The sequence below is a fragment of the Cervus canadensis genome, chromosome 9, assembly GCF_019320065.1.
Source record: "Cervus canadensis isolate Bull #8, Minnesota chromosome 9, ASM1932006v1, whole genome shotgun sequence".
NCBI lineage: Eukaryota > Metazoa > Chordata > Mammalia > Artiodactyla > Cervidae > Cervus > Cervus canadensis.
Window position 1 is genome coordinate 76629712 of NC_057394.1, and position 19005 is coordinate 76648716.

General features: G+C 39.3%; 1 protein-coding gene and 1 long non-coding RNA gene across 7 annotated transcripts in view; one reads left to right on the forward strand and one right to left on the reverse strand.

The window, feature by feature from the left end:
* Positions 1 to 19005, reverse strand: part of FRY (FRY microtubule binding protein) — a 424070-nt gene that overhangs the window by 115266 nt on the left and 289799 nt on the right. For all 6 annotated transcript variants that reach the window (XM_043477466.1, XM_043477462.1, XM_043477461.1 and 3 more), the window contains 4 exons: positions 18005 to 18091; positions 12262 to 12433; positions 10723 to 10855; positions 5860 to 5967 (listed from right to left, as the gene is read on the reverse strand). In XM_043477466.1, coding sequence (XP_043333401.1) covers positions 5860 to 5967; positions 10723 to 10855; positions 12262 to 12433; positions 18005 to 18091 — 500 coding nt within the window. The remainder of the gene's footprint in view (positions 1 to 5859; positions 5968 to 10722; positions 10856 to 12261; positions 12434 to 18004; positions 18092 to 19005) is intronic.
* LOC122447104 lies at positions 3645 to 8439 on the forward strand. The gene is made up of 4 exons (XR_006271132.1): positions 3645 to 3715; positions 5485 to 5566; positions 7608 to 7724; positions 8302 to 8439. It is a non-coding gene; the product is annotated as an uncharacterized LOC122447104 (long non-coding RNA).

Consider the following 19005-nt stretch of genomic DNA (forward strand, 5'->3'; position numbering starts at 1 on the left):
GAATATTATAAAAGAGAAAGTGGGGAAAAGATTTTAGCTAACTCAAAAGGAAAAGAAGACTCAGAGGTAAACGAGAAAGATGCTCAGCCATCCCAAGGATGCAGGAAGTGCCAGAAGGCTGTGTGGTGCTGGCCGACCTACTTGCAGCCTCCTGGTCCAGTGAGTGAGGAGTGGCTGAGGAAAGGGCGCCCCAAACCCCAGCAGGGCCATCCCACTGAGAAATCAGAAAAGGATGGGTTCTTGCCTGTAACATAAACACCTGTGATTACAATAAATGACAGTCCTGTGAGAATCCGGAGGCTGCAACTGAGAGAGAAGAGAGATGTTTAGAGAAGGCAACTCAGGAAGTCTGACCAGCTTGGGGGACCTGAGGGAAAATTTCTAAGAAGCTGATCTGGTTTCCAGGAGCCAAAAATGGGGTCACGGGTATATGGTTCCACACAAGACCACCGACAGGGCTTGAAAGGACTCCACCATGACACAAGAGTCAAGCACACCCAAAAAACCGCTACTGCCAATGTCAATTGCATGTGTCATCCCCTCGTGCCCCTCTCCATTGGCAGCTGGCATGGGGTGCAGGGACCAGAGTGTCCTGATTCAACAGGTGGCCACGGCCAATGGTCCCGAGGCCCTGCCTGGAGTGATCCAGGTCAGGGGCGTAGCATGAGCACTGGGGCACTTACGCTGAGTAAGGATGTGGGTAAAGTGGGGAAACCCCAGAGCCTGAGCAAGGTCACCTTCTTTGTTGGTCATATCAGACAAACGACTGAACCAAAAATACTTCCATAAAGGTGAGCTCCACTTCAGGTGGAGTCGGCTCAGTCGCTTTGAAGAATTTTGCTGCTGGCGGTGCACTGGGAGTGATTGCAAATTCACAAACTACACCCAGAAGAAAAGCTCCATTAGGAAAGACAGCCTCCTTTCAACTCTGGCAGGACTGACCAAAGGTTATCAGGCATGTGAGGGACCAGCTGGTCTACAACATCACCAAGGGCAGAAGGGGAAGAACTGGTTGTGAAGGGAAAGCCCAGAGAAAGACAAGGGTTTCTAAGAGGAGAGACACGTGCTGACAAGTGGACTGTTAACCTCTGCAATGTTCACACCAGAAGCAGTGGAAATTTCCTCTCTAAGGTGTTAAGGGAACGAGCTTCCACTATTTACAGTGCTTTGAACTACATCTCAATTAAAATGCAGAAATAAGATGAAGTGGTCTAACAAGGACCTACTGTGTAGGCCTAGGAACTCTGGTCAATGTTATGTGGCAGCCTGTACGGGAGGGGGGCTCGAGGGAGAATGGAGACATGTATAATACATGTAATGTGTGGCTGAGTCTCTTCGCTGTTCATCTGAAACTGTCACAAACATTGTCTGTTTATTGGCTATATTGTTTAGTTGCCAAGTCATGTCTGACTCTTTGCGATCCCATAGACTGCAGCCTGCCAGGCTCCTCTGTCCATGGGATTTCCCAGGCAAGAATACTGGAGTGAGTTGCCATTTCCTTCTCCATAATTGGCTATATCCTGGTACAAAATAAGAAGTTAAAAAAATAGTAAGATAAAATTATAAAGTAAAAAAAAAAATGATTAAGTGGTTTATTGAGGCAGTATGTGATTCAGTCTATAGTTCTCACCTGGCTACTCAAAACAGCCACCCTCTGCTATATACACACAGGCTAAAGAACCAACGATGAATGGTAAAGTATTTTTCAGATACCACCAAAGATTGTGGAACTGTGAATGCATGACCTCAAAGTTATACCAACTGAAAAGAAACACTGCATAAAATGTGTTTGTCATTTTGCATAAAACCAATGACATCTGTCACTTTCATTCCATTTCAGGAAAACTTTATAAATTTGAGCAACTGACTTTTACTCTTCTGAAACTCAAGCTCCTTGTCTGAAAATAGGAATGAATGTTTGCCCACTTTCCTAACATCATGTATATGAAACTGCACTGTACATCATGGCATAGTATGTTATTCAGATTCAAAGATGCCTAAAAATAATAACTAACATTTGCTCAGAGCTTACTGTGTTCTAGCCCTGATGTTAAGTGATTTGTGTGCATTGTTTAACTCTCACAAGCCTATTTCATATTTTTGAAAGGAGGGTCAGCAAACCCTGAATGCAACTAGAGTGCTACAACAGGAAGTGACGAAGGAGCCTGTGGACTGTTGGGTGACAGGTCCTTCCTGTTGTCAAGGGCAGAGCAGGCAACATTCCGGAGGTGAAAGAGAAAAAAGATGGCAATTGCCAAGGAGAAGAGTAAGCTCCCTCTTCTTTGCTTGTAGCTCAGACAGTAAAGAATCCACCTGCAATGCAGAAGACCCGAGTTTGATTCCTAAGTTGAGAAGATCCCCTGGAGAAAGGAAAGGCTACCCATTCCAGTATTGTGGCCTGGAGAATTTCACGGACAGAGGAGCCTGGCGGGCTACAGCCCATGGAGTTGCAAAGAGTCGGACACGACTGAGCAACTAACACTTTGACTTTTCACTTTGCCTTGAACTGCTGGGAAGGGAGCCTCTGGAGGACAAATCCTTGAAACTCCTGTCACTAAAGACTGACACTTGCCATCTACCTCTACAAAGATCAAATTATGAGCCATTGCAGCTGCTGACCTTCAACATCTTCTGAAAGGAGCTCAGGATGGAGATCAGGAATGAGGCACAGTGTGCTCTGGGAAAAACTGGCAGAGCAGGCCTTCAGACAGTAAGATATTTTCAGGAGAAGATTTTATGAGCCTAATTTTTATATCTCCTCATATCTGGAAAAGCACGAGAATCCATCATGGTGACATGTGCTCCTCATGAATAGCAGCTGCCTTCAGGAGACTAGCAGAAACTTTCTGCAAAAATATATGCTTGATTTCACGTATTTCCCCTTCACCGAAATCACATATATACTTGGCCTTCCCCCGACCTCTTTGGAGCAGTTTCTCAGAGCTATCTGAAATGCTGTCTCCCAGGCTACAGCCCTTACTTTGCCCCCAATAAAACCTAACACAACTTTCATGCCTTATCAGTATATATATTCAGTCAACACTCATTCAGGGAACTGAGCTGTGAGAGGCAGCAGAGCCTGCATGAAAGTTGGTTTTATTTTGCCGATTATGAAGCAAACCAAGTTTTTCTCCGGTAAAAATGTACCATGGATGTGACCACGAGACTGTCTGAATTAAAAGGGCTCACACCTTTTTGACGAGACCATGTCAGAAATCAACTGAATCCAAATGTGACTGGATTGTAGGGGAATAAAGTGAGGGGAGGCTTGGAACTCATATTAACTGCTCTTCAGCTCCTTCACTTCTGTCCTGTGACCTTCTTGAGAGCTGAAGGAGACCATTTTCTCACAGGTTAATGGACCCAGTGTGAGGGCCAGCTCTCTGAGTTATCCTTCCCCTGAGAGAAGGGCCTCCAGCTTCTTCTGAAGCTTATGAAAAAGGCCTCTTCACAGGCTTCCCATATAAGTCCAGTCATCTTCTCGACTTTGCCCTGAGACTTGAACTCTCAAGAATATTTATTTGTTCTTTCCGCTCATAAAAACAGGACCCATTGCTTTGGGCTTTGTAAGAATGTACACAATAATAAACATGATACACTATAAATAGCATTGCCATTCCAACCACATCTGACAGAATTCCCTCCTGACATGCCAGGCACAGAGGGTCTGCAGGCCCAGGCACCACTGGACGGGGCTATCAAGGTGATTCCAGAGGTAAGAGTCTCCCACTCAGATTTACAGCAAAAGAGCACTAGAGATGTTACCAAAAGGCTGCATGACATTTAAAAACTTAGCATGTCAAAGGGCTTAGTTACATAATCATCACCAATTAGAAAGTCACTGAAATAAGTGAACTTTGCTTCTATTTCACTTTAACTGATAACTGTCTTTTCCCTGTTGACATTTTCTTTCAGATTAACCAAGTGCTGCCAGGTCTTCTGTCTTTCAGGCTTCTCAACAGGCTTGTGAGAAAAGACAGGCTGAGGGGTTAAATACTTTTGTCTAGATCACTTGGCTAGTCAAATGACAAAGCAGAGAAGCAAAATTCAAGATTTCCCAAGGGAATCAGTATTGCTCCCATTTCGGGGCACCTCCCCCAAAACTTTCAAGATGCTGGCCCCTCATTCTCTTGCCTGGAAAATTCCAAGGACAGAGGAGCCTGGCGGGCTACAGTCCACGGGGTCACAAAGAGTCAGACACAGGTTCAGTGGAACCTGAGTGGCCACGGAGAGCAGTCTTTTGTCCCCTGATCCCACACTGCCCCTGAAGCCCTCTCACTCAGCACCTCTCTTTTGTGGAAATATTAACACTGGTCTTCTGGTCTCACCACCCTCCCCACTGCTGTCTGTGGCAAATGGACAGGCTGCGCCTCTACAGTTTGGGGTGACTTTGGCACTTGTCTCACAGCTTTTCTTTACTGTCAGTCTTTGCCATCACGCTGGGAGAGACTCCTCATTAGCCTGGATGGTCCTTTACGGTATCTTGGTCTCTTTCTTCCTTGGCTCCTCCCACCTCCAAATCACCATGTTCATCATTCACTGGGAATCCAACCTCTGTGCCTACGTGCTTAGCTGCTCCGTGGTGTTTGACTCTTTGCAACCCCATGGACTACAGCCCGCCAGGTTCCTCTGTCCATGGGATTTGCCAGGCAAGAATACTGGAGTGGGTTGCCATTCCCTTGTCCAGGGGTTCTTCCCAACCCAGGGATTGCGCCTGGGTCTCCCACATTGTAGGCAGACTGTTTGCCATCTGAGCCATCAGGGAAGCCCCGTGGATAAATAAGGTTATGCATAATACATCTTTAATCCAATCAGCATCAATATCTGTTATCCTTCTCTGGGCTTTCCACCATTAATCAGATTAACCAGCTGGAAATGACACTTTCTTTTATCATGTTATTCTCCACGAGTCCAAACACCTCAGCTAGTAGTAAAGATTAATTGAAAATATGTCTCTCCAGTCTTATTTCTATTTCTTTTTATCATGGGGTTTCCAAACTCCTTTTTCTTCTCTATTTCAAAACATGATGATTTTTTTTCTACTTTCTTCCACCCTCTCCACATACCCTGTTTCTAATGATTTTGCCTTCCAAATGTTTTCAGGTTATAAGTAACTTATGATTTTTAAATTAAAGACATGTGTAACTGTCAACCAGAACTTCAGATCAACATGAGAAAAATCACGCTTACTTAACTACAATAATATCATTTCATTCAAAGCAAATTAACCTGAGGTTCAAGCTGGACTGTGCATTCTTATGGAGGATGGTGAGGGATAAATGTATGGATTTTGGAAGCTTTCTGAAGTACAAAACTTAGCGCGGGATCCCTGTTTCTTGGCCCTCCAGGGGTGTGGGTCTCAGACTGAGAATCAGATCCTGAATGAACTTTTTACTGGTCAGATTCATCTCATATCCTGGTCCCGCCTCTGTCCTTGTCCTCACGTCACTCCTTCTGCATTTCTGATTCTGTCTTTCCTTCAAGGGCAGCTCAAGTTCCACCATCTTCTAGGAATCACCTGCTGACATCCCCAGACCACGGTAATCCTCCTACCCTCTGATGTCAGGTATCACATATTTTGTGTGCCATTAATTTGCAGAAGTTCAGGCTTTAGATTACTACTTAACTTACCTTATGTGCTTATGTCTTTGCTTCTATATGGTATTTTAAACCTCTTGAGCATGGGAATTAAAAAAAAAAAAAACCCAAACCAAAAACATTTCTTTACTCTTCCTGGGCATGCTAGACAGTACAGAGAATTACTAAATGTCCATTTTTTAATGATCATTCTTTTAGGAATCATGACAAAGGATTAAAATCAATTTTGGTCAAATAATGCCCACCACAGTCCTCACCTACCTCGCCAGCAGGTCAATAAGTTCAAGTTTTGACATCCCATCAGGAAGCAGTCGAGGAATAGCAGCAACACAGGTCCTGAAAAGATCTATTTTTGGCTTTCTCTCACCCCTGGAATGTGAAGACAAAGTTTAAACATAAGTCAAAGGTTGTGAAAACATTTTTAAAAATTGGTCAAATATGTAAACAAAGACTAGAATCAAGGCCTTCTGAATCACCGCCTGGTGTCTGCTCCATATTATTTTTTAAAAACAAAACTATTTTAGTGCTCTTTTAAGCTTTAATAGCATCAAAAGTATAAATGATAGAAACTCACAAAAGCTATCCTTTGATAGTTTAATTTTAAAAATTCCTTTTATACTTATTTAGTTTGTGAATTCTCAATAATACATTTTTAATTAAAATTTTTTGTTTTAGCAAACATCAGCTAGCTTCAAAAAAGCATTAAAATTAAAATTCCATGTTATTCTTAATATTTATGCCCTTTATAGCTTGGCCAGTTCTAAGAGAACTTATGAACATGTAAATGTTGGACAGAGGTAAATATCTGAAGAGGAAAATGCCAGTAGCAGAAGCATTCTATCATATATCTTTCCATTCAGTGGCTTTCTGTAGGTTTTGGTCCCTGTGGGCTGCAATAAAAATACTGAATTTACTAAAATGCCTAAATGCATCAGCATGTAAGAAATGTATTGTAGTCATTCCTACATTCAGCACTGAAAACATAGGATTTTAATATATACAAGGAATGGTGCCTCTAACAAACATGAAATCCGAAAGCTTCTCTCTCTAATGAGTTAATCTTCTTCTCTTAGAGTCCCCACTGCTGATTTTTGCTATTTTTGTTAGTGCATCCAAAAATAAGTCTTTCATATTGTTGAGTAAAATCCTGAAATGTATATAATTGTGCGCCCATTTCTGATTGTTAAAATTATACTGATGGTCCTGACCTCTATGGAGATTTCCTCTTTCTAAGCTAATTGATGTTTTCTATGGGGCTTCCCTGGTGGCTCAGCAGTAAAGAATCTCCCTGCCAATGCAGGACACGCAAGAAACTCAGGTTCGATCCGTGGGTTGGAAAGATTCCTGGAGAAGGAAATGCAACCCACTCCAGTATTCTTGCCTGGAGAATCCCATGGACTGAGGAGCCTGGCGGGCTACAGTCCATGGGGTCACAAAAGAGTCGAACACGACTGAGTGACTAAACAAAGAACAATGCCTTCTATATTCTGCTGTAAAATCTGAAGGGAAAATATAAATTTGGTGATAAATTATTTAAAGTTTTACTAGTTTAAGTAGGTAACTGATTCTTAACCACATATTTTATCAATAACCTTTATGGGAAAACTCAGTTACACATCAAATCTTTCAAATAACTTAAGTGATAAAATAAAACAGCATATTTAAATTCTGACTTACTCCTCTGAGAATAAATGTAAAATTAGCATCAAATTAACATAGTCCTAGGACACAATAATGAAAATACAAAGTAGCACAGAAGCAATTTGTTCCTGGAACAGTATATTCTATTCTGTGTCAGAAGAGAAATGTAACGAGCAGAATCCATGTTCTCCGTAAGCTAAAGAGGATAATCGGACAGCAATTTTGCTCTGTGACTACTTTTTATCATGTGTTTGTAACTTTGTTAGGAATGAATATAAAACTATTTATGTGAAAAATAAGACATCTGTCATTTCTAAAATACTTTGTTTTTGTGGGAAGTCATAAGATTATTTTCTCTTTTTCCATAGTCATTTTGTGGGGGATGTACACAGACTCTGCAGAGTGGTCTCCAATCAACTGAAGGAAGGAGCAGACTTCAAATGATATCTGTGACGGCTGGACAGAGTTAGAGCCTGGTGACTGAAGTGAGTGCTCGTGTGTGACACAGAGTCATTTCAATAGTTCTCCTGACATGCTCTCCAGATGTTTTAAACACCTGGGATTACTTTCCTATCTGTCGGAAAACAGATTGACCCTGCCTGGCCTGAAGTGTATGACAAATTCTGCCAGACAGAATTCCCAGCTGATAAAGTGAGCCCAGATTAGAAACTCTCAGTGGTGCCTGGCTTCCTTTTACTGCATTCCTCACTCCCTTGGCTTTTATACGAGGTGGATGAGTCCCCCAAATAACATGTGTGTGTGTTGAGTCAAGTCTGACCTTTTTTGGCCCCATGGACTGTAGCCCGCCAGGCTCCTCTGTCCATGGGATTCTCCAGGCAAGAATACTGGAGTTGGTTGCCATTTCCTACTCCAGGGGGATCCTCCCAACCTGGGGATGGAACCTGTGTCTCTTGTGTGCCCTGCATTGGCAGGTGGGTTTTTTTTTTTTTTTTTTACCACCTGTGCCACCTGGGAAGCCCCAAATAACACAGTATTTATTAACAGACATTATGTAATTAACAGTCATATTATTGTATTTACCATTATTACTATTTTTGCCAGCATAAAGCACAAGAGGGATGAGAAATGGAAACAGCAACATAGAATGCTTCATGTTCAAGTTCACACCCTATGCAAGGCCCGGATCAACCTCAACTACCAACTCCAGTAACCATTTCCATTAGCATGGTGTGGACCTCAACTCTCTTTCCCTAAATACTTACATGATTCTCTAATGTTTCTCCTTGTTTTTTTAGAAATGCAGCCATGAAATATTTTCCACTCAAGGGTCTGCTTTAAAGCCTAGCACAAAAACTCTTTCTAGCCCAATTTGAGGGTCTTAAGATGGTTGACTAGGAAAAAGTAAAGAATCACCTTAGAAAAGGTTTGAGGTATTATTAAAATACAAATGAAATGTTTACACTTACATTTAAACCTGTACCCTTTTAAGGTTTTGAATATATGGTTTTAGTCTTGACCTGTTTTATAACCTCTGCATCACAAACATAGTTTTTCTTTATTTATCATTATTATTATTGTTTTGGCTGCACCACATGACTTGCAGGATCTTAAGTTTCCCAACCAGGGATGAAACTCATGTCCCTAGCAGTGAAAGCATGGAGTCCTAACCACTGGACGGCCAGAGAAGTCCCTCAAAGTTTTCGTTCAAACATCTTTCATTTGTTGACTGTTTTCAAAGGAAACAACTATATGGAAGAAGTTTTAAAAGCACTTCTTGTATCTTCTACATTATCAATTGAAAATTGCTTAAACATATTCAAAGAGTGCATAATAAGGAAGTTAAAGGTTTATGGACAATCTGGCAATTTGTGAGATAAGTACTAGAACTGTAGACAAGATATGTTATTAACTTTGGTCACTATCAATTCTGCTATCAATTTGGTTGAAAAGTCTACAGCAACATGCACTCCATATCATTTCAATCAAATGATTGGCAAGCTACAGGAAAATACACATTGTATAACCCATTTTTATTAAAAAAATATATATTTGTGCTGACATTGGGAAACTCTGAAAGAAATCACCCTGAATCAAGGAATGGCTACAGATTTTAAGTGGAGCTCTGTAGAGGAGGTTTTCATTTTAACTTGCCATACTGCTAAATATGCATTAAAAATAATTCTGTATTTTTAACTTTATCATGTTTTGTTTCACTGTACTTTGCTTTTAACATACTAACGTTAATACACATCGATAACATGAACTTTCCTACATAGGTAACAACCTTCCTGCTAATGGTGATATTTAGAACTGGATATGCTAAGAATCAGCCTGCCAACATAGAAGCCTCAGGAGATGAGAGTTTGATCCTTGGGTCAGGAAGTTCCCCTGGGGTAGGAAATGGCAACCCACTCCAGTATTCTTGCCTGGAGAAGTCCATGGACAGAGGAGCTTGGCAGGCTACAGTCCACAGGGTCGCAAAAATTTGGACACGACTGAGCAAACATGCTAAGTGACAAAGAAAATTTTTCTAATTATATTTTTAGAAATTTATGTCACAGGTGCCAAATATAATTTAATTCACAGTTCAAGAAAGTCCAAACTTTCTTAAAATGAAAAGTCACAACCAAATCCATGTTCCTGCCATAAGCAATCAAAGGTAGCAAATACAAATGGTGTGAGTTTCTAATGAAGAGCACTAATTACAAATCTAGATCTCAGATTTTGGCTAAGAACACCTGATTTCTACATTTTAAGCTACAAATACATTCTCAAAATCCAGTATTTCTATGACACGGTTACATAGAGAATATTAAGCAGGTTTAACTCTCACATTTCAGGAATACTCACTAGGAACAAGTGAACTTGTGATTCTTAAAGATGGTATGACTGTAAACTGGTGGTGTTGCTATTGCACATGGGCTTAGGAGCAAAACATCACTTCTGAAAACTGTGGACCAGAGAAAGTCTTGGGCCCATTTTCTAACTTACTGGCCTAATGATACTTGAAACACAGCCAAAAAAGATCAATCTTGGGTTTGACTTTACTTTTACAGTTAGCCAAATATTATCAAACTATGTTTTTAATATCCCTAACACTTCTTTAAAGGAAATCAATCCTGAATATTCATATATTCCTTGGAAGGATTGATGCTAAAGTTGAAGCTCCAATACTTTGGCCACCTGATTCGAAGAGCTGACTCCCTGGAAAAGACTCTGATGCTGGGAAAGGTTAAAGGCAAAAGGAAGAGGGTGGCAGAGGATGAGATGGTTGGATGACATCACCCACTCAAATGACAGGAATTTTGAGCAAACTCCAGGAGACAGTGAAGGACAGGGAAGCCTGGAGTGCTGCAGCCCACAGTGTGGCAGAGTCAGACACGACTTAACGACTGAACAACAACACTTCTTAGAGCTGATTCTAAGATGAGAACAATATACAAATTAAAGGAGAAAGATCTCTGCTGGTGTCTTTTGGTTCATTAATCCTTCACTGAAAATTTAGTCCTCATTTATACTCACGTGATCATGTCTTCAGGTTCTTTGTTTAACATCTGGACATTAGTCAGCATCATACACCTTCCTACTTCTTTATCAAGGTGCCGTAAAATGTTGTCCACAGCTTTTCGTACTTGAGAGTAATATAATGACATGCCTGAAAAATATGCGTTACAGTCACATATTTGACTAAATCTATCAAAGAGTGAAATTACCAGTTTATTTATCCTCAGTGATGTATTTTTTATTGAAGACTTTCTGTGAGTCAATGAATTCTTCAAGCAGAGTCTAATTCTGCTAATTAGACCAGTCTATTTAGCAGAGTTTAATTCTAATTCTAATCTCTTATCTGCAGGACTCTTAATATAGTGCCCGCATGTAGTGGGTGTTACCCAAAGAATCATTTAAATTTAACACATAGGAAATCTAATTCTTCAAAGTGAAATATTTTCCAGAAGAGTTAAAATAAACAAGGAAACAAAGTTCCATGCTGGAATTTTCATGTTTCTGTTTAGTATTAAAAAAAAAAAAATCACCATGAGGAATGATTATCTGAATAAAAGATAATAAAAGACAATGCTCATTTGGGGTTAGAATTTTAATAACTTTATATTATGAATATAAATATATTTCCCTGAAATAAACATTTTTTTTAGTAAAAGTAATAAAATGGCTTCACATTATAAATTTTTAAATGAAGGAAGATGTATTTCAGTGATATTATTTTTATCACTCTTGGCAGAATGGAAGACAAATGTGTATAGAATATGTATTTCATATATGTATATACATTTTCTATATTTATGTATATAATATAAATGTAAATCACTTTGCATTCAAAATTTGTACTTTAATGAAATAATTATTAATGGTTATTTCTCATGTATTAAAATTTTTTGAACTCATTTAACCATTTCATAACTAAAGATAAATATTTTAAAGAAAAAAGTTTCCTCATATGTTTCCTCCAGGTCTTTGGAATCAAAGAACTGTCTTAACAAGTTTGAAGCATGTTTGTAAATTCATAAACTCAGTAAAAAAGGAAACAAATGCAAAAAGTTATCTCTTTGGGTTAAAATAGTTAAATTAAAAACAAAATAATCTTATGTAGGCTAAACCCAAAATATACCCTGGCAGATATAGGGTTTGGCATGTTTAAAACACAGATTAAACTAATTTTACTGGGGGAAAAAAAAAAAGGAACCATAAAAATGGATGCAGGAATGAATACATTTATATTGCTTTATAAACAGGATTATCTACAAAGGACACAGATATCTTAGAAATTTACTGTAAACTGCAGATAATCAACATTAGAAGTTTGAAAAGACCAACTTAGATAAAAATCTAACATTTAAAAAACAAAATATTTAACAGGAAGTTCCAAAAAGTTTAAAGGGCAGTAAAACAAACCACAGACTGAATCAAAACAATTAATGTTGAAAGGTCTCATCAGCTACTTTTATGAATATTTTTTAAACGTATATCTCACTAAGGGTGAGTATCTACTGGTCATTTTAAAGGCTTAATAAAACCCAGCGTGGACACATCTTTGAAGCCCACCTATCATTTTGGCTTCCTCTTCAGTTAGTGTCTTACTCAGATATGTTTTCTTCACCCTCAGTGTGTTTCCTGAAGGGAGAACAGCCCCGGTAACTGGCATGGGAGGTTCTCCATCTTTCTGCTGCAAGCTATCAGCTATGACCAAGAACGCCCTTAAGCCAATATTCATTCTCTGTAAGAGACAACACATTCATGATGAAGAGAAAGACCCAATTACTGTTGTGAAATCAGACCAGCAGTCCTTTAGAGAAGTTAAGCATGGCTTGCCATCTAGATCAGAGTGGGAAAGTCATTTAAAAGGCACAAGAGTTTAGGCCAAATCTGACAGAATAAACAGACATGAGTCTGAGCAAGCTCCAGGAGATGGTGAAGGACAGAGAAGCCTGGCATGCTGCAATCCACGGGGTCGCAAGGAGTTGGACACGACTGAGTGACTGAACAACAAAACAGTAAAATTAAATTCCTGACACTTCTGGTGCTGCGTCACAAGGAAACAACTGGAAAGATGTCCACCAAGCTTGCAGGTACGTTAAGAGATGATCAGACTCATTCTCTTTGGGGGATCCTGGGTGCACCTCAAAGGGACAAGTGGTCACCCTCTGGAGCTGCTTCATTAGGGTAAACCGAGGTCAACAGAAATCTCTTCTGTCTCCTGGAAGGAGACATGTTACTTCACAATGACTGGATGAAAAAAAAAAAACAAAAACAGAGTTCTAACTGTGAATCACAGAAATAAGAGTTGTCTGCTCTGAACTGCAGGTTGCAGACTTTGGAGTCACAAAGGCTGGTGAATTTGAAAATAAATTTAAAGAATTCAAAGCCATAGAACCTGTTACTGATAACAACACATAAGCTTATAAGAAGAAATGTCCTTCTGGGCCAGGTCATTATCTTCCTCAGTCTCAGATGAGGTGTAATATTGACTCTAAAAGATGACACGGTTTATCTTCCTCAGTCTCAGGTAATGGCTCCAAAAGATGACGCAGTAAGATAGTTGCTTCCAGCAGCAATCATCTTAAAAGGTCATAAGGTACTAAAACATCTGTTCTTCCTTTAACAGTCACATGTAAACATTTACACTTATATTTTCAAACCACATCAAGTTAATAAGTTCCCTAAGTAGACTACTCCCTAATGCAGAAAATAATTACCAGTAGTAACACTGATAACCCAATTACAATTTATTGAGTTCTTAACGTATATCTAGAACTGCACATTAACTCTCATCTTTAAAACAGCCATGCAAGGAAGGTATGATTATTCTTATTTTTCAGGTTAGGAAACTAAGGACCACGTAACTAGTAGTGGGAAGCTAAATATCCAAGTTGAGTTTGCCTGGATCACCCATTCTGTAGTACATGATTACACCTACTTACAAGATGAAGTAATACTTCAGTTCAGTTCAGTTCAGTCGCTCAGTCGTGTCCAACTCTTTGCGACCCCATGAATCGCAGCACGCCAGGCCTCCGTGTCCGTCACCAACTCCTGGAGTTTACTCAGACTCATGTCCATCGAGTCGGTGATGCCATCCAGCCATCTCATCCTCTGTCGTCCCCTTCTCCTCCTGCCTCCAATCCCTCCCAGCATCAGCGTCTTTTCCAATGAGTCAACTCTTCGCGTGAGGTGGCCAAAGTATTGGAGTTTCAGCTTCGGCATCAGTCCTTCCAATGAACACCCAGGACTGATCTCCTTTAGGATGGGCTGGTTGGATCTCCTTGTAGTCCAAGGGACTCTCAAGAGTCTTCTCCAACACCACAGTTCAAAAGCTGATTATTTATTTTAAAGATTTATTTATTTATGGCTGCACTGGGTCTCTGTCACTGCACACAGGTTTACTGTAGTCGTAGCCAGTGGAGGCCACTCTCTAGTTGTGCAACGTGGGCTTAGTTGTCCTGTGATATGCGAGGTCTCCCCAGATCAGGGATTGAACCTCTCTGTTCCTGCATTGGCAGGTGGACTCTTTATCACTGAGCCATCGGGGAAGCTCTGACTTCTAGTTTTAAACTATTAATTCAAGCTTCAAGGAGTAGGGATATTTTAACCAGGATGTGGTAAACATTTCTCTGGCCCATTCATACCCAATACAGTGTGTATTTTATGATTTTTATGGTCTTCACTAATATTCTCTCTCCATTTTCTAACATGAAAAAGTATTAATTAAAAAATTGACTGTATATTAAAATTCATTAGTTCCCTCATTTATTTTAGCAGTTCTTTCTGAGATGTTTTCTAGGCTTGTGGATTTTTTTAAAGACACAGCAATCACTGGGGTGAGGAAATACAATGTTCAGTTCAGGAGGTGCAGTACCCATAGGATGACCGTGAGTTGATGTAAATGATCAAGCTATTATCTCCAAGTGGATTATCCAATTTATGAGCCATCCTGCCAGTTCTCTTAGTTTTCCTTTCCTCTGAATAGTATCAAGGACAGAAGTAAATTGGAATAGTTTAAGAAATATATTTTTAACTTAATTTCAAAAATAATTTCTTATCATGTTTTCTATAGCTCTGTATCATACCTCTCCTTCAATTATCTGTCTGGTCTTAAGAAATTACTTAACTTTCTCAAGGCCAAGTCTCAGGTTCCTTTCTGTAGAATGAGAATACTAATACCTATTGATCATATATGGCTATGGTGAGAATTAATGCTAGAAAAGTTCCTACTAGCAAATATACTGTAGGCAAGAATCTTCACTGTTTTCCTATTGAAGTCAAGTTTACTGAGATATAATTCACATGTAGTAAAATGTACTTTTAAACATACACTTGGCATATGATGAACTTTTCTAGAGTTCTTCCAATTTTGAGAAACATAGTCTGCTATCATCATCACAGTCAAGATGTAAAATATTTCCATCATCCCCTAAAGTTCCTTTGTGTATCTTTAAAGTCAGTCCTCTCCTCCAACCCCAGCACTTTACTATCAGTGTCTAATTTCTGTCTATAATTTTGCCTTTTTAGAATACGATATAAACAGAGGCAAACAGACACAACCTTTTGTGTCTTGCTTATTTCGCTTAGTGGGATGCTTTTGAGGTGCTGCTGTAATATCAATAGTTTGTTCCTTTTTGTGGCTGAATAGTACTCCATTGTACTAATGATTCATAATTTCTTTAGACATCCACCAGCTGTTGAACAGGAGTGGCTTTCCTGTTTTTAGTGATCATGAATAAAGCTCCTATAAATATTCATACAAACCTTTATGGACATAGGTTTTATTTATTTATTTTTTTTATTTTTATTTTTTTTTTATTTCAACTACAGAGGGCAGGTCTTTATTCCCAATCCCGATCCCCCCTCCCACCTCCCTCTCCACCCGATTCCTCTGGGTCTTCCCAGTGCACCAGGCCGGAGCACTTGTCTCATGCATCCCACCTGGGCTGGTGATCTGTTTCACCATAGATAGTATACATGCTGTTCTTTTGAAATATCCCAGCCTCACATTCTCCCACAAAGTTCAAAAGTCTGTTCTGTATTTCTGTGTCTCTTTTTCTGTTTTGCATATAGGGTTATCGTTATCACCTTTCTAAATTCCATATATATGTGTTAGTATGCTGTAATGTTCTTTATCTTTCTGGCTTACTTCACTCTGTATAATGGGCTCCAGCTTCATCCATCTCATTAGGACTGGTTCAAATGAATTCTTTTTAATGGCTGAGTAATATTCCATGGTGTATATGTACCACAGCTTCCTTATCCATTCATCTGCTGATGGGCATCTAGGTTGCTTCCATGTCCTGGCTATTATAAACAGTGCTGCGATGAACATTGGGGTGCACGTGTCTCTTTCAGATCTGGTTTCCTCAGTGTGTATGCTGGACATAGGTTTTAATTTCTCTTGGATAAATACCTTGGAATGGAAGTGCTGGATCATATGCCAAGTGTATGTTTAAACTTATAAGAAATTACCAAACTTTTCTAAAGTGGTCGTACCATTTTGAATTCTCACTAAAATAGTATCAAGTTCCAATTGCTCTGTATTCTTCTCAGCACATCTCACCTTAGTTTTAACTTGCATTTCTCTAACGATTTATGATGTTGAACATCTTTTTATTGGTTTACCGGTCATATGTATCTCTTCTTTGGTAAAGAGGCTCTTCATTTTGCCCATACAAAAAACTGTATTATTAAGTTATGACAGTTCGTACGTTCTGGATAGAAGAGGTTATCAATATATGTTTTGCAAATATTTTCTCCCAGTCTTTGGTTCTATGCTTCAGTAAACATCATCTTTTAAAATGCATACTTTATTTTGATGATGGTCAATTTATCAACTTTTTCTTTTGTAGTTTATAATTTTTGTATGCAAAGAAATTTCTGCCTACTTAATGTCACAAAGATTTTGTTTTCTTCTGGAAGATTTCTGATACAGCATTTCACATTTAGGCTTATGATTTATTTTGAGTTAATTTTTGCTGACAGGGCAAATTATGGGTTGAAGTTCATTATGTTGCAAGTGATTGCCCAACTATTCAGCACTGTTTATTAGAAAGACTATCCTGGGATTCCCTGGCTGTCTAGTGTTTAGGACTCTGTGCTTTCATGGCAGGGGGCCTGGGTCTGATCCCTAGTTGGGAAACTAAGCTGTATGTCATAGTCAAAAAAAAAAAAAAAAAGACTATCCTTTATCCACTGGAAAGCTTGGAATCACTGTCTCTAGGCAAGAGAAGACTCTTTAGTCAGTAGGTCATGGGCCTCATTTCAGCCAAAATGCCCTGAATTTACACTGGCTTTGCCCCCCACTCATTGGCTCCCTGACTCTGGCAGCAGCCATTGTGGACCCCTGTGATGTCATTAAAAACTAGACAAACTCCAGTTTGGGGCTTGTTGGGCTCAAGGTGCTGCTCAACCTCAGTACCGAGAAGAGCAATCAGGGTTTGTGAGAGGAAGCAAGAGGATATAAGGAGGCTCGGTTCCCTTTGCTGCTAACCAGCGGCCTGTGCTGAGCCTCTGGGCTCTGGGCCTCCTTCCTCACCAACATGATGAAGGAGTCACACAATATCACAGTGATGACAGGAACAATCTTTTAAAAAAATTTTATGGTGTGCAATGTCTTACAGCTACTAAAGGTGGAAGAGCTGGTGGCAAGCAGTAAATTCAGCTCTGCTGACTTCTGGTTCAGTGTTCTCTCTACAATCTCACAGGTACGAGGCTGCAAAGAGGCCACTTGCCAGGCATATTTCTCTTGGCCAACAGTCTTTTTCGAGGTCCAAAACTGAGTGTGCCTTTCATTTGCATAGGCAGCCCCTCCCCTGGCCACCCTCTAGGAAGTACATCATATCTATTATACACTCATTTCCACGACCTTCCTGGCCCTTGAACTATGATGCTGCCACAGAATCAAATATGCAAACATTAACTTATTTAATTTCACTATATTTTAGTATTTTATCATTGCATGCATTGATTCTTCTCTGCTCCATCACTTCCCAAAACTCTTCAATTTGCTAATCTGCATCAAAATAAGTTATAAGTATTGACTTTTCTAAAATAAACCACCAGACTTAGAGCGACAGATTACCTTTTGGAGCAAGGTTTACTTCCTTCTGCAAGAACAGAATATATCAACCTTTAATCATTCTAAGTCTATTCATCCAAAACTCTTACTTCTGAAATTCCACCAGGTGTACTATTTTTGTCAAATACCATGGACAGAAAACAATAGGAGACTTTTTGGAGAGGATGGCCTTCACTCCACTCCCCAAGATTGCAAAGCGAAGACACGCAGAAGGGTCATTCTTACCTCTGGATTGAGACTGAAAGCTTTTGCTGGTTTTCCCACACAAAGGAAATCAAAAATTATTTCTTTCATTGCAAAATCTAAACGTTCCTATAGTGAAAAAGAGAAAACAAAACGAAGTGTTAAAATACTCACTTAACATGAAAATGCCTGTTTTCATCATATGCACCAAACAGGTGGCTGCTGAAAGAACAGGGGTCCTGCTTCATTTTATGCATCACAGAGAATCCCTGATGGAAATCTATGTCCATCTGAACCTTTGGTTCAGTTTTCATGGGGTGTGTGGAGATGCTATCATTCTATAATATATGAAATTAGACCCTGATACACAGAATGACTGAAAATCAAAACATGACAAACCAAAACATTCTGAGTATCTGGGCTTATACACACTACAAACTCCTCCTACTTGTCCTGCAAATGCTTACAACTTCTTAAAACTCAGTTTAAAAGCATAGTTTTAAAAATACCCCTACAAAATGATCGCTTTCTTCTGTTATCTAACATTTCCAATCCTTTGGCTTATAACAGACAATCCTGCAAGGGAAATGAATAATCAACAAATGACACATTAAGGTCATTTAAATGAGAACATTTAAGGCAGATTCTAATAATTTGAGACAGTGACTACTAAGACCTGTCATCTTCATTTTATACAACCTATTTCAGAATAATCAAAGCACGTTCTCAGCCACATGATAACTTAATGTAGAAAAGTTCTGTTAATTCTGCAAAGTGGCGGATGAATTAATGTCCATAATGGAGTAATGTCCTTTCCCTAAGTACAAACATTACAGAGGCATTTCATTATACTAAACACACAGAGATATCATATATTAAATTACCTGTAAAGTAGCAATAGAACCTTATGTCTTTATGTCAACATCAATTACACTTCAACAGTATTTTCACGTTTGTTATTTCCCTTTATCCACACAACATTCTGAGAGATACTGGACACGCATTCCTATTCACATTTTACAAATAAAGACACTTAGAATGAA